A 15,777-nucleotide genomic window follows, 5' to 3' on the forward strand; every position below is an offset into this window, starting at 1 on the left:
CACCTCCTGCAGAGAGAAGGCTGTGCAGACATGAAGGAGGAAAGGACATTTTAAATGCACCCCTGCACTGCCCAGACCTTTCTCCTCTCAGAGCTGAGCAGATGCTTTTGCAGAGGTAAATGAGAACAGCCTGGCTAACCTTTCAGTCATTTTCTGAAAGCCCTGCCCACACCTACAGCAGCGTCAGATGGTGACACTCATACCCCACAGCACAGGTCTGCCCTGACGATAGCCAGGCACGTTTCTGAATTAATGAAACAAAACACCCCACACCTCTCCAGCCTGAGCAGGCAGTGTGTGATGCTGGGAGCTGGAAGACTTTGCTCTGGGTGCCTGGAAGTGACAGTAAGGATAACAACCATCATGTGCACAGGCACCTTGAGGAACCAGGAGCAAGGGTGAACCCTCCTTTCCCCCAGGTGCCAGAGCAAAATTTCAATTTGGGATTTCCAACGAGCACACTTTCCTACCACATTATCCAAGGCTGAAGACTTAAGCTGCCTATCTCATATCCTGAAACTGAGAGAGGAAAACTGAAACCTGTCCTTTTTTGGCAATGCTAGCTGCCAGCTCACTCTGCAACCCTGTTAATTATTTATGTTTTTCAGGAATATGTCTCTCTATTAACACAAAGCCCAGCTCCCTGAGCTGTGTGAGGCAACCTGGTGTCCCTCGCCCCAGGAATCAGGCTGCAATTAAGTTATTAGAGATGCTGTGGGAAGGGCACAATGGGATTACAGACCCAGGGTAATTAATTTGGGCAGAGCCACAGAAAAACTTAATCCCCAGGCTGGGAGAAATTTCAGTTGGTGGTTGGGAGGACAGCAAGCAGCTCTGTACAGAGCTGTGTTCACAGATCCCTCTCCAGCTCCTGCAGCTGGGACTGGGGAACCACTGGCCTCTGTTTGCAGTCAGGGGGACTCTGCTGACCCCCTGGGCACACACAGTGCCACAGCCAAAGAGAAAAGTGTCCAGGCCACAGAGTGCACCTCTAACCTGGCAAAGGCTCACTGCACACCACAGCTGGCCACTCTCCAGATTCACTGCTTTGGGAAATCTCTAGGGAGGGGATCAGAGACACAGGGCACAGCCTCGGGGAAGCTGGGAGATGCCACACAGAGCCTGTATTGCCCAGTGCCATGGGAGAAGGGAGCAGCAAATGCTCAGCGTCATCCCTGGACACAGCAGCAGCCCTGTCCCTGACATCCTGCTGGCTCTTAGCCAGCAGCTGCTGATCTGGGAGGCAGCTCTGCCTGCAAGGCCCTGCAGCTGGAGAAGACCCCAGGCTCCAGCTGGGACCAGCACTCCAGAGCCCATGCTCTGACATAGTTCTGGTTCTGGGCACTGGAAGGTGGCTGATGCTGCCTGCTGCCAGGAAAGCCAAGGCTGCAGGGACCTGAACTGCTCCTTGCTGTTCAGGATAGGACCTGAAGGACCTGAACTGCTCCTTGCTGTGGCTGGATGGATACACTCTCCCTCCATTACCAGTGAGATGTGGAGATCTGAGTGCAGGGCCAGCAGCCTGCTCCCTCCCCTGGAGACTCACAGAGGCTCCTTAATTTGTGCAGGTCTCTAATCACCTTGAGGAATTTAGTGAGCTGGCTCCATTAACTAAATGCCCCCTGGCTGGTGTCCCTCTCATTAGAAGCAGGCTGCATTGCTCCCTTATCTGAAGAGGAATGATGAGATAAGGGAACAGGGGAGGAAAGAATAATTGAGACATGAAGGAAACAAAGGGAGTGTTTACCCCAGCCTGCAAGGGTCACCAGAGAGGGTCTCTGTTCATGGAAGTGCCACTGAAGTGGAGAAATCTCCACCTATGACACACAGGATGGCAAAAGCCAGAGCAAGAGCAGTGGGACTCTTCTGTGTGCCACAGTCATGTATTTGCTCATTGAATGATTGGCCCTACACACCCCAGCCCTGAATAAACTTCACTTTTCAGGGAGGTAAAGGGCTGCCTGGAATTGCAGGTGGGTGCTTGGAGCCTTGAGGAGTTGTGGAGACACCAAATTACCTGGAATCTGGACACTCCAGTCTTTCCAGATGATTACTCAGGTGTGTAAGTGTCATTAAGCTGGGAGTGGACTTCTAGTAAAGTGAATTAATTTCCAGCCATACCTTTCCATGCCTTTCATTTTTGCTGTTCAGGTCTCTAGCCATAACCCCCCTCACCCAAAATGATGGAGAAAGGCACCCACCTCTGGCATCCATGGGACAGGGCTGCCAACAGCTGCGAAATTTGATTTATTCCTCCCACCTATTTGCAGCTCTTGGACCTGAAATACAAGCAGAGAAAAGTCAAAATAACCTGAAAAATGGCATGGCACTGACAAGTACAAGGTGGTTCTACACAAGCTCTACAAGAGGGTTCAAACCTCATCACAAGAACATATGAGAAAATAAAACAAGTTTTCAAGCTCCCTTTCCAAAGGACAAGCCACATATGATGGATGTAACCGGGTGAAAATGCTCCCTGTTTTTTTTTTTTTTGACAGCACATTTACATGGTGAGCTGCTGAGGAAAAAGGACACCAGTATTTTATAACTGCTTGCTAGAGTTAACTTTAGCACAGAGTTAAAACTCAGGTCATTCTCTGGGTTTTTTTCCCCCCATCTATGTTTCAAAAATGTTCAAGCAGTAGCTCTTCCAGCACTGCTTTCACTCAACAGTACTGAGATGTGCTTCACTGGAGAGCAATGAACTCTCTGCAGACCTTTCACTTCTGCTTCTATCTTGCCTTCCTGTGCCACAAGCCCAGCCAGCTTCATCCCACTGCCGTGGCTTGGTACATCTAAAATACCTTAATTGACTACAGTGGGGCCATTGTAGGTTCACATTGCTGTGAGTCAGCTCAGATTTTGCCTGTGGGAAGCTCTCCTTCCTGTGTGAAGAGAGAGCTCTCTTGGGGCCAGCATCAGAAAGGAAGGGCTGCCCTTCTGCATGTTCAGAAGGCAGCCCAAGCACCCTCACCTGGTGTCCCAGCTTCTGTGGATAGTCCAGCTGAAGGCTTGTGTCCCCACCTGGGGCACTGGGGTCTGACAGAACCTTAGCGAGCTCCCTCCAGCTTTCATATCCTGTAGAGAGGAAACAGAAAGGTGTCAGGGAACAGAAAAGTGTCAGGGAACTTTTTTTTTTTCTTAAAAAAGGAAAGTGACCAGTCACCAGTATGAACTGGTCTTGCAGGGCTGAGAGACCTCTAACAGTCTGGAATGGTCCAGCAGAGACACAGAGTTGTTTTATGTTGCTCAGAGTTGGCAAACTGGCACAGAGAGAAAAACTGCCTGTATCTTCCTTAAAAGCTCTTCCCTCTTTCTTATTCATTTAATACTTAAATAAAGATTCATAGTTCTAAGATAGATATCAGAGATTTCATTAATACCACACAACTAGGAATATTTTTTAGATTACTCAGATAATCCCAGTAGTCAAACAAAAGAATATCATTTTTTTTCAATTAGCACTGCCAAAGAAAAATAAGACAATAACTAGATTACTAATTAACTTAACCATCAAAAGAATATTATTCTTATATGCACCTATTTTCACAATAAAAGCTTAAATTTTCTTTTCTTGAAGGAAATTATGGATACTCATCTGCCATGCCTAAAATATTGGCAGAGATGCGGTCAAGGACACTGCTATTCAAGTGAAGTCACCTTCCAGGTTCAAAGCAACTTCATTTGAAACTCCCTTCCCCTCTGATTCTGCTCAATCCAGAAGTCAGGGTCAATTGTGATTTCCTTCCAAAGCTTCAGTGACCTCCTGGGTTCAGGAGGAGCAAAGACAAGCAGATGCACCTCGTAGCTCTCCCTGTGCCTGCTGCCCCTATCACTAACAGGCTGGCTGAATCAAATTATCAGTGCTGGTGAGCAGAGCTCAGACTCCCAGCAGTGCTACAGTGCCTCACACTATGTGGTTTTCAGCTCTGAACAAACATTTTGGAGTGGAGTTCCAAAAGCTCCATCAGCCCTGGCTTCTCCCAGGCTGGTGGCAAACCAGCTCAATACCCACACACCAGGGAGAGCAGCCAGGCTCTCTCCCCATTTTCCTTACAAGTGGAAATCATCCCCAAAGCTCTAGGAAGCCCAAAGAAGTTGGCTGCCTTGGTAGATACAGGGAACCATCCCAACAGCTTCAAGTCTGAGTGTTTAGATGAATGGCCTGAGCCTTCTACATTATTCCTACAGCCAGGAGTGGCAGGAACAGGTCCTGAGGGGGAAGAACTGCTGGGGAAACACCTGCTGTTCCACAGGCAGCACACCCATTTCACCCACCTACACCCTGCCCACCCAATCTGCAGCATGGGAGACTTGCTGTGCCTCAGGCAGGAGCATGCTCCATCTGCTCGCTTTGGAGGGGGCTTGCACAAGCCACATGGCTTAGATGATCCCCCAAACACCTCTGGGCTACACAGAGGCCAAGGCAGACCCCAAACCAGCCCAGGAACGACCCCAAACCACCCTAGAATTCACAAACAGCCCTTTGCCAGATCCCTCTCCCTGGCTGTGCTAAGCTCTTGGCCTGTTATTGTAAGTACAAATAGGTTTGCAGAACTCTGTCTCTGCTTGCTCCTGAATTCCACAGGGTCTGGCAGAGGTGAGCAGAAAGCTGCCTCCTATGGTGTGCTGATCAAAGGGGGGCAATTAATAAACAGAAAGTGCAAAAAATGTGAAAAATGTGAAAATAGGCAGAGATTCAAGTGAGAGACAAGGCTCAGAGCCAACTAGGGTGTCCTGCTTTCCTGATGGGGTTGTTGGCTTGGATGTGTGGGTTTCATTCAGGCCTGTTAGATGCTGAACAGTCACAAATTTCTGATCAAGATCTTCTCACTCCCCAGATTCTGATTTGAAGCCATTTAAATTTACGACTAAAAATAGCAAGGTCAGTATTTATCTTCTGCAGAAGATTTTTCAGCTACTGGGCGAGTAACCTACTGATTAATGCAGCTAACCACAACTTGTACTTCATGGACTGTCATGGGAAAAAAGGAGGAAATCCTTTGTCTTTATATAATTTTATGTGCAACTGGTGAGTTTCCCCCTTGCTCAGAGCAATGAGGCAGAAACTACTGTTTTTGAGAGTCCTGCAACTGGACATACTAGGAATGGGGCTGAAACACATTTTAGTTCATGTGAAATTCAGCACTTGCTAATTGAGGGCTCCTTATAATAGTAGGAGAGAACAGCAGGCTTTTTTTTCAGAGAATAGACCCATAGAACTATAGAATATCCTGAGTTGCAAGGGAGCCACAAGGATCACTGAAGCCCAGTGAGGAGAGGAAACAAGTAAATCAGGAAAAAAAAAAAAACAGGCAACAGAAATCAATTCACCCCTGGAGATTCACGGAGGGAAGACACCAAGAGCAGCAGGATTCTTTTCTCTTGTGCAGAGGAGAGTGGTTATTTGGTTTCATTGTTCCACTCAGCACTTCACTGCCCTGTGGAATAAGCTCAGGACAAAGCATCAGTAAGCTGCTTCTCCTGGGCAGGGCTGCTGGCCACCACAGCCAGCCACCCTGGCTGCTCCATCCTGGCATGGAGCCTGCCTCCAGGCAAACACAGAAGCCTGGCTGCACACAAGTGCCAATGGCTGACATTTCTTTGACCCTTGGAAAAGAGAAGAAAGGGAGGCAATTCTCTGTGTTGTACAAATATTTACCTACCACACCAGCCAAGCACAGAACAGACAAAGGAGCTACGAATTAATCTGCAGGCAGTGATTTCCTTGCTGGGTAATTTGTGCTTTGACAAGCCAATTCTCCAGCGTGGTAGGAAATGATTTTCAGAATATAATAGGATCAACACTCCCCTTAGAGAAAGTTCTTGGCACTCCAGCTCCTTCTGAAAAGATTGGCTTTTCCCTGGGGGTCTCCACGGGACACCCTTGAAGAAGGACCTGGTTTGGCCCCTGCTTTCCTCACTAAAAGGAGGAAACCACAGAAAATGCAGATCTCCTGTAGCTTCCTGCAGTCAGAACACCTCCCAAGGCCAACTGCTCACCAAGATTTTCTCCACAGCACATCACAGGATTCAAGACATGATCCTACAGGTCTCCACTGCTGTGTGACAGCTGGAGAGGGGAGCCCTGAGGCCACATCCACTGCCCTGTCTCAGGAGCACCTGGGCAAGGTGATCTACCACAGGTTCAGCCCTTCCTCAAGCTCTCCCTGAGCACTGCTCACTGCCTTGAGCGCTTTCCTGATGGCTACTTAAAGTCAACAAGCCCAGGCCTGGAAAAAAGCAGGAGTCAAGAACTAAAATACCTCAGCAAACACTTGAGTGTTGCTAAGAAGGAAGGCCAGGACTATTAATTTTGATGGTTTTGCTCCAGTCCCTCTACAAAACTGGTTCTGGCTAAAAAAAAAAAGAAAAACCATGAAGGCAGAAATCAAAGGCTTGGGAAGAACTTGTGTCAAAGTTAGGGGAAGGTGCTGGGCCAGGCCTTGCTCCCATCAGCCTGTCAGATGCATGAGACAGCTCCTTGCCTTTCTCTCTTCTGGGCTTCACTTCCCAAAGCATTTCCCATCCCTTCCCAAAGCACACCAGTTGTTTTCCAAGGCTATTTTTTCACCTCAAACACCTCCAAGGAAGGCAGCACTGATGCAGGCACAGCTTGCCAGAAGTAGCAGCCAGACTTGCTGCCACATACTCCCCCCTTCTTGGCACCAGTCTGATCTCCTCTCTACAAGCAGAGGTCCATCTTTCTTTCCACTTTTGTACCCCAGTGGTCCCTCACAGGGACCAACCAGAGCCATGAAGGTGGTTCTTGCTCAGAGAAAAGTGGTCCTTTTGTCCCTGTTCCCATCAGGCTGGCTGGCAGATGCCTGCTGAGCATCCAAATGCCCAGCAGGGCCAACCCTCAGCTGCTCCTCTGGTTTCACAATGGGAAGCCCTCAGGACCTGAGCTTCCTACTGGAAATAAGAGGCAGCTGAATACAAAGAAAAGGCAAAGAAGCTGAAGAGGAGGCTGAAACAGATGCTGCATCCTACAGTAGAGCCCCTGCAAGAGGCAGCCAGTCTGGAGCCAGTTGCCCACAGCTCCAGTGAATCAACCATTAAGAGACAGAAAAGCTGTACCAAGAGAAAATAAGATGGAGATGGTTCTTGCCTAGGGTCTGGTCAGGCATTAGCACCATGTCTGCCTCTTCTCAGCCATGCTTTTTAATGCTCTTGGGTTAAAAGTCAGCAAAGGAAGCTGCAAGTTTAGGTGAAGAGATCTCACCCAGCAGTTATGACTCTGCCAGAGCAACGCACTTGAAGCCCAGGTCAAGAGGAAACAAAATTTAAAAAAAAAGCAGAAAGCCACAGCCAGAGATAAGAGCCAGCAGTACCCAGGGAGCTCTCAGGCCTCAGGGCAGGAGTGTGACCAGAGCTGCTGTGTGTGTTCAGAGATTAGATGCACCCAGCCACTGCCATGCCCCTGGCCCCAGACTGCACTCCACATTTCAATTAGCCTGTGAAGATACCTGGCAATGGTGCAAGAGGAAATCCCAGACCCACTCAGGTGATCAACTTCCCCTCTGAAAGATGAGATTTGATTACTGTGCTGTTGTTACTGCTGCTTACATAGCTGCAAATGCTATTAACACCCCCATTGTAGCCAGCCCTTTTATAACCCTGCTAAATGATTTCACTCAGCAGCCTCAGGAAAAAGCAGGTCTACAGGCTGTTTTGCACAAAAGCATTTTCCTTCTTATGAGACCCTTCTCATTTCTTTGTGTTGTAAAGATAGGGCAAGAGAGAAACTGGCAGGAACAAAGCAGGGTGTTGTTCTTCATTCTTCCCACCATCCACAGAGCCCTCACCGTGGCTTGATGCTTTAACCCTCCCTTGGATGGTCTCATTTCTCCTCTTATCCTGGTTAATATTTTCAACTTACTGCTATTCCATGGGACTCAGCATCATTTGAGGTCTTTGCCAGCGTTCCTCCTGGCTGAACAGCAATGCAGGTGCAGTACCCAATACCCCCTGACATTACCACTAGGTGCCTTGCAAACACACTAAAAAAGATGCTGTGAAGGTTGCTTGAAACTGAATATAAGAAGATGTTTAGAGAGTTTGACATGCATTTCACACACCAGAGCAAACCCTACTGCTGGTGCCACTCTGTAGAGGAAGCAATGCCCCTCTCCTGGCCTACCACACACACCAACACAGCCCCACAACACCCAAAACCATGAGGATGAGGAGTCATCTGACCTTCCACAAACAGAGTTGTGGGTGAAGGATACAGTGAAAAGAGACAGGCAACAGTTTCTGGACAGATGGGTGAATTAAGTCAAGTCATGCATCACAGATGGGGTCAGAGAAGAAAAAACCCCAATTCAAGGGTAGGGCCAGGCCAAGGGAGTCTCTGGATACTTATTTAGGTCAATTAAAAGGATAGACATAAAAGAGTGAACTTCTTGTCCTCAGGTCAAGACTGGAACATCACTCCTGCAGTTAAAAGGATTCAAGGAGCATGAAACCCAGTTGTTACAGAGGGAGCCCTGCAAATTGTTCATTTCTGGTTAGTGCAGAACCCACAAATAAGATTGCTGACCTCCTCCAGGGACAAAGCTCAAGTTAGGAACCTTGTGTGCAGAAATAAATTACTCCATTCTTCCCCCAGGTACAACTCTGATTCACTGCCATGTGAATGGCTTTGCAAACTGACAATAAGCTGCAGAACATTAAAGATACTTGAAATATGATGGAGGAAAAGGCAGAGCACTGTACTTGGGAAGGAGAGGAAAATCAGCAGACATTAACTACCTAATGCAGTCTCACTGCCAGACTCACCCACAAATATCTTGCTGCTGTTCCCCTCTAGGTATAGGAAATGTATTTTATGCAGCAAGTGAGGAACTGATAAACAGTGGCTGGAGCAGTAACTGGTTTCACAGAAAATACAATTAAAATCTTGCTTCCGTCATTAAAATTTTCCACTGCCCTAGTTAAATCATCAAAACCACCCATGCCACACAATTATCTAGCAAATATTGCCTGCTGGCTGCAAGCTCAGTGAGGATATGATACATGGAGATGCAGTGCTGGATTTGAGTGAGAAAGACCATCATGTAGCTGCACTACCCTGCAAAATTACAGGGCTGAGCTCCTGTCAGCTCCAGAAATGCCTCTGTTTCCACCTAGAATGTACTGGAGCAAAACTACTGTAAACTCCTGCTTGTCTGCACGTTCCACACTGAAGGCACAGGAGGTTCAGGAGTTCATGTGAGCATGGAAGGGCGAGCACACAGCCAGCTGAAGTGCCCACCACAGCTCTGGCTGTGCAGTCACAGCCCCCTGTCCCAGGTGACTTCTGCCCACAAGAACCCTGGGTCCTCTCCTGCCCATCCTCATCTCTTCAACCACACAACTGAATCTCTCCTCTCCTCCACTGAGGGGTCCTGAAGGATTGGACTGGGGAAGGGGGAAGAGCAGAGCACTCTGTTTTGCAGGAGAAAGAGGAAACTTTGGCTCAAATGAAGACTGAGCAGAAGAGCACCTACTGCTGCATTCAGCAGTATAAGATGAAAGCCCATGGTTTTGGCACTGCTAACTTCTGCAGCACAGCAGGGAGAAATGCTGGCTAGCCTGTTACCCTCTTGAGGTATTCCATGGGCCATCTTAAACCACATATAGAAGCTTTTAAATCATAAAATATATTTTCAACATTATTGGCCATGATAGCTGTGCAGTTAAAATCCTTAACTGCTGGCAAGTTCCACTGTTTAATTTACAGAACAGAATTGTGCTGCAATTATGGTGTGCTTGTCCCTGAGACACTGTGCTGCACACAGGCTGCCTCTGTGTCTGCCTCTTTGCACAATATTGCCATCAAAAGCAGTCTCTCTGCTTTTACAGTCTTCAGGCACAGCTACAGAATTCTCAAAACAGCTATAGAGTTCTCAAACAGCCAGTCAAAGGGAGCTGATTCCAGCCACGCCAAGAACAAACGTATTTGAGTAGTTCTCATCATGGAATCACATGTACCAAGCCAGCCTTTTGCCATTCATTGTCTTCAAAATATAGGATTTGCATCAAAACATTTACTGGTGTGAGATTTGCCTTTGCTCGAACTTCAGTACTTGGCACACTTGGAAAAACCAGCAGGTTGTGAGAGGAACACAGAGCCAGGTGTTTGGTATACCAGGCTAGATTTTGATTTTTTTTACTCCTGCTTCTAAAGTAAAAGTAATTTGCTATTTTGATGGTGAACTGCAACATTAGGCATTGTTTTTGCTTCAAAAATGCCATTAATCCTGAAACATTTGCATGGGTTTCTACCAATTCACTCCCAGTGAGAACATCCTCAACGTGGCTCACACTCTGCTGTCTGCCTTGTTTTGTTTTTAATACAAGTAATAGTAGCAACTTGAAAAATTCCTACCTAAACCTCAAGGAGACTGGCATGAAAAGCAGATGTTCCAGCTGTTTTTGATCACTGCAAGTGGTATTCCTGGCACCCTCCCCACCATTTGGTGAAGCTGTGCCCTTAGAGACGGGAGAGGCAACAAAGGCCTGTTCATTGAGGTAACAAATTATTAAAAGCTGAAGTTTGCCTCCATTTAACAGTACCTCGGTGCAACACAGCACAGGCAATGCACTTGTGCACAGACCTGGCAGGCTCCCTGCCTGCTCTGATTCCTACCTACTGCATCATCATCAACCATCAGTGACGACTGATTTTGCAAAGAGATGCCTGTTTCTAAATGCTTTCTACCACCAACAGATCTGCTGCTTTGAATAAAGCTGCAGAATAAATGCAATTAATAAGAAGTAGCTGAATAAATGTAATTAATAAGAAGTAACACAGGTAGGCAGCTTCCCTCCCCTGAGCACGGGGAGGTACCTACAAAAATCAAGACAGAAAATGGCAATTTTATGCTCAGCAGTCTTTGCCATCTGTTTTTCTTTCTGCAACAGGACTGTGCCTAAGAGAGCTCAACAAGGTCATCCACAAAGCTTTGGTAATTGCATTTTTCTCAAGTGATCCAAACACTGCAGCAACAGACTGCCCAAAGAGCTTCCCCAATACTTCTTTTCGGTTTTTTTTAATACAGGATCCGTCTAGGATGTGAAACTGAACATCAACTGAGCAACAGACCTTCAAGTCAACATTTGTTACTGCTTTACCAAACACAGCTAATGCATTGGTTTTTTATCTTGGGTGAGGATTTTCCTGAGGACTCAATGCCTTGCTACTTCCACAGAGATGCAGCACTCCCAAAATATCTTCTTGCAGCTAGATTTTCGGTCAAGTTCTGTGGGACTTTGTGCTGTAGAAAATGCCATTCACTGCTTCCATGAGAAAAACCCCCACACTTCACTTACATCTCTACTTGCCATTTCTATTTGCTATTTTGCTCAAAGCTGCTGCAACCATTTTCTTCCCCTGAATTCACCTCGAAAGCAGTAACTCACTACTGCTGAAATTGTCATTTCCACGGTCTCTGGTAGTATTGCAACAAAATTACCATCCTACACTTTCAGTTTCAGTGGGGACAGGAGGCAGAGACTATGGACATGACAATGGGCAGAGGAAAATAAAGAAGGGGCTGGACAAATAGCTGCCAGAAATGGTGCAGACAGGCTTGACCTGACCTCAAGGCAAGGAGGTGACCTAAACCAACACTCTTGCAGGCCACCCTGAAAATATCTTATGATTTGTTTAAATGACTTTAAATTGCCTGTGTTTAAATTTGTTTAAATAACTTTAAACTGAGGACAGCAGAATGACTGTTCTGCCCATGGCTCTGCACAGGACATCCTGCTCTGACATCAAACAAAGCCCTGAAGGAAGACAGAGGCACCTCTAACTGTGGGACAACACAAAAGCTCTCCAACAGCTCTGCTGAGGAGGGGCCAGCAGCACACATACTGATAAACATCAAAGCCACAGGGATAGAACAAGTCTCCAATATAACAGAGGGACTGAGTAATTGAGGCACTGCTCTGGTGCTGCTCCCTGGGTATGTCACATTGGAAACAATCTGATGATTGCATTTTGAGTCAGATGGAGCTCTTCTAATAATGTTACTGGGGTTTGGATGAGGCTCTAAAACCACTCCCAAGTACTTGAGGACCATGGATGCAATCCTTGTTCACAGGTTTACTTCCACAATTTTGATTCAAAATTCAAAACTCCTGGTTCAGACTTAGGCATCATTGAATGATTTGTGCTGTGGGCAGGGAAATCTCCCACTAGACCAGGCTGCTCAAGGCCCCATCCAACCTGATCCTGAACACTTACAGGGATGGGACATCCACAGCTTCTCTGGGCAACCTGTTCCAGTGCCTCACCACCCTCACAGCAACAAATTTCTGCCCAATACCTAATCTAAATTTGCCCTCTTTCAGTCTGAAGCTATTCCCTCTTGTCCTATCATTACATGCCCCCATCAAAAGTTCCTTTCCAGCTTTCTTGTGGGCCACCTTTAGGTACTGGAAGGCTGCTGTAAACATGATCAAACATCAATTAAAATGGCAGCAAAAGGCAACTGGAAAATCAGGATATTCGCCAAGAATGTCTGAAATTTCTCATCAGATGCTGACAGCACCAAATCCAGGCTCAAAGCTTTATCTGACCTCTAAGTTTAAATGCCAGCTTTCATCTGTCTTTGCAGTGGAACTGTGCATGCAACCTGACACCAGCATCTCTGTTTAGCAAAGCTGAGATTTGTAACACTGATTTCCTCTGATTCATCATCAAATACCAACTGCTAGTCAGGGCGGAAAAACATGCGAAGACAGGCTAACATTTTGATAAGTAATGGAAAATCCTATGTACCTATGACCTAAAATATCAAGCCTCAGAGTACTAAGGGGGCAAGAGCATGCTCAAGCTCTTCCATGACTCAAAACTCACATGGACAAAACAAGCTCCAATCCTTCCTTCAGTCCTGCCTCTGAGCAAATGCATGCTGTGCAATGGGACAGGATGCTTCTGGGACAGCTTTATTTACACAACATGGGTTGCTATGAAGAAAAATCAGGGTTGTGTAAACTCTCTTCTATAGAGCTTTTACCCAGTGACATAATTCCAAAATATGAACTTCTGAAATATTGTTTCTCCTCTGTCTGAACTCCCACGTCAATGTCCTGCTCTGGATCTCAAACCAGCCTGTGCAACACACTTGACAAAAATAATTAAGAAAGCGGGAACCAGAAGGAGTTCACAGAAACTACTTTTTGTCCCACAGAATCACAGAATATTCTGAGTTGGAAGGAACCCACAAAGATTATCAAGCCCAACTCCTGGCCCTGCACAGGACAATCCCAAGAATCCCAGAAAACCTTGTCCAAATGCTTCCTGAGCTTTGTCAGGCTTGGAGCTGTGACCACTATGCTGGGGAGCTGTTCCAGTACCTGAAAAACCTCTGGGTGAAAACCTTTCCCTGATATTCAACCTATACCTCCACAGAGACAAAAAGAAAGAGCTTTTAGTTTGCTAAAACACTCATGCCTAAATCCCACTGTTTGGCAGAAGATTTACTGAGACTGCTGAGTATTTTCAGCCTGCTAAACTGGGACAGACTCCACTCTCACTTGGGATTATTTTTTTTAATGTGGTGTCTTCCAATTAAAAACTTCCTCAAGAAGACTTAAGAGACGCCACACAAGAGGAACAATTTTAGTTTGCTCTGTAACTCTTGCCTTAAAAGTTTTTGGTTGTTTTTTTTTTTTGGGCATCCCAGGATCCTTAAAATCCACTGGAGCTGGATTTTAAGGATGCAGCTGAAGAGGGATTGTCAGGACCCAGGACATTCCTCTGGCTGACCTGGGTGATTCAAGACCTTTGCAAGGAGCTCAAAGACCTTGGAACAGAGTCAAAAACACCTGTGCCTTCAATTTTAACCCATGGAAAAAAATACCAACTTTGTGTGAAGATTTACAAGCCACAAGAGTTTGAGTAGAATGATAGTTAATTTGTCACAGGGTGAAAAAGTAGAATTTTGGGGATTTAGAATGGGAGTTCAAGAAGCAAGATGGAGGAATCTGGGCGTGTCCTGTCCTTCTTCTCGTCCTTCATCTTCTGCTGTGATGGTGACACTGTTTGATTGGTTTAGAATAGAGACAGACTGTCTGACATAGGTGATAGGTACTGGAAAATTATTGTAAATACAGTACATGTAGTTCTTAGTATAAAAAGTTAACACTACCCCAAGGTAAACAACCTTGAAAAGCAGAACCAACAAATCTCGACTTTGGCGGTCGCAGGGCTGGGAAAAAAAGACTTTCTACTACCTTGGGGGTCATCTCAACCACAGAAACTTGAGAAGGGATGACAATGGCATCATCCACTGGAGAAGGATGGCGATGGCATCATCCCCTGGAGAGGGATGGTGATGGAGGAGGGATGCTCTGGGTGGCAGAGTCAGGAGACACCCCTGGCCCAGCGGGACCAGGACCAAACTGAGGGGGTCCTGGGGCACCAGCAGCCTCCAAACTCCACACCTGGCCCAGCTCAGTTCGACATCTCCCCCACCCCTGGCCCAGTCTGGCTCTGCCCCACCCGGCTCTGTCTCCTCTACCCTTGAACTTTCCTCTAAAAAGACTCCAGTGTGCTGCTGTCACCTGCTCACCATGAGCACACTTGCAGATGTGCAGACAATACAATTAGAGGAAGTACAAATAAGACCCCTGTGTGAGGCACAGCACAGCTGAGAAAGCAGGGAGGTTTAGGATTCCAGTAGCTTAAAGGAGTTTTAAATGGCTGATAGAGAAGATTCAGTTTGCTTTAGCAAAGTACATGCACTTAGTGCAGAAAGAGAAGAAACAAAGCAACTATTCTGCTCCTAGTTGATCCACAGGCACATCCCTCACTGAGAGGGGTTTTGAAACTGATAAAGATCTTTCTTATCTGAAGTGCCAGCAATTGTTAAACTGCATCTCTCATTTTTAGCTGATTCCAAGTGTAGATCCTTTCTGAAGACCAAGTTGAAAGAGATCCACGTTCTTAGGGGAAAAAATCCCTTATATACTGCATCTCCTGTCATTCTCTCCCTATATAGAGAGTTTGAGTTGTTGGAGATTGTTGGGGCTTTTTTTCATTGTGATGCAGCTTAAATATATTCATATTTTTATTATTATTATTATTATAGCTGGGAGTTGGAAACACAAATTAAAATGCTTTAACAGTGGAAATATGATGGTAACATTGTGCATCACTACACTTTGTGAATGACATTTAAGCTGTATTACAAATTTAACTCATTTCTGTGCTACCTTCTGTATTAACAAGACTTATGTGATAGGTCTAGTGTTTTATCACACTGCCCTAAATTTCATAAAATCAGGGGAACCACTTCTACTGCTCCTTCAGAATTTGCAGGGAACTGAAAAATTATTTACTGGGAAATAATTAATTATTTACTGGGAAATTTCTGGTTTGAGTTCTGCTAAGCTTCTGCCCCAGACAGAACAAGCTGAGAGCCATTCATGAGCTGAGCTGTAGCTGAACTTTCTGGAGCCCAGGCTGCAGGGGCCAGCCAAATGCTGCTGCAGGGCCCCTGCTTTCCACAAGCAATCCCTGCCACCAGCAGGCATTCCTGAGGGCTTCCAGGAGGTGATCCTTCACCCAGCAGGAGACAGCTGGGTTAGTTGCCTTGGAGCTGGGCCAGCATGCCTCACAGAGCTATCCTGTTTCAGTGGAATATTTAACTTTGCTGTAGCTTTCTACAAGAGCATTAAAATTGCCCTTCCAACTGCTTAAGGTGGCTTGCAAGGACTGATTGCAAAATTATAATTTTCTTTCCAACACACTAGAAATTTCCATAAGCCAAGGAAGAG

At 46.2% G+C, this 15,777-nt stretch overlaps 1 protein-coding gene across 1 annotated transcript in view; it reads right to left on the bottom strand.

Moving 5' to 3' along the window:
• B4GALNT3 (beta-1,4-N-acetyl-galactosaminyltransferase 3) overlaps nucleotides 1-15,777 on the bottom strand; it is a 65,283-nt gene that overhangs the window by 22,635 nt on the left and 26,871 nt on the right. The window contains exons 2-3 of the mRNA XM_054632029.2: nucleotides 2,975-3,078; nucleotides 2,202-2,279 (exon numbers count right to left, since the gene is read on the bottom strand). Coding sequence (XP_054488004.2) covers nucleotides 2,202-2,279; nucleotides 2,975-3,078 — 182 coding nt within the window. The remainder of the gene's footprint in view (nucleotides 1-2,201; nucleotides 2,280-2,974; nucleotides 3,079-15,777) is intronic.

The sequence above is a fragment of the Agelaius phoeniceus genome, chromosome 5, assembly GCF_051311805.1.
Source record: "Agelaius phoeniceus isolate bAgePho1 chromosome 5, bAgePho1.hap1, whole genome shotgun sequence".
NCBI classification, from domain to species: Eukaryota; Metazoa; Chordata; class Aves; order Passeriformes; family Icteridae; genus Agelaius; species Agelaius phoeniceus.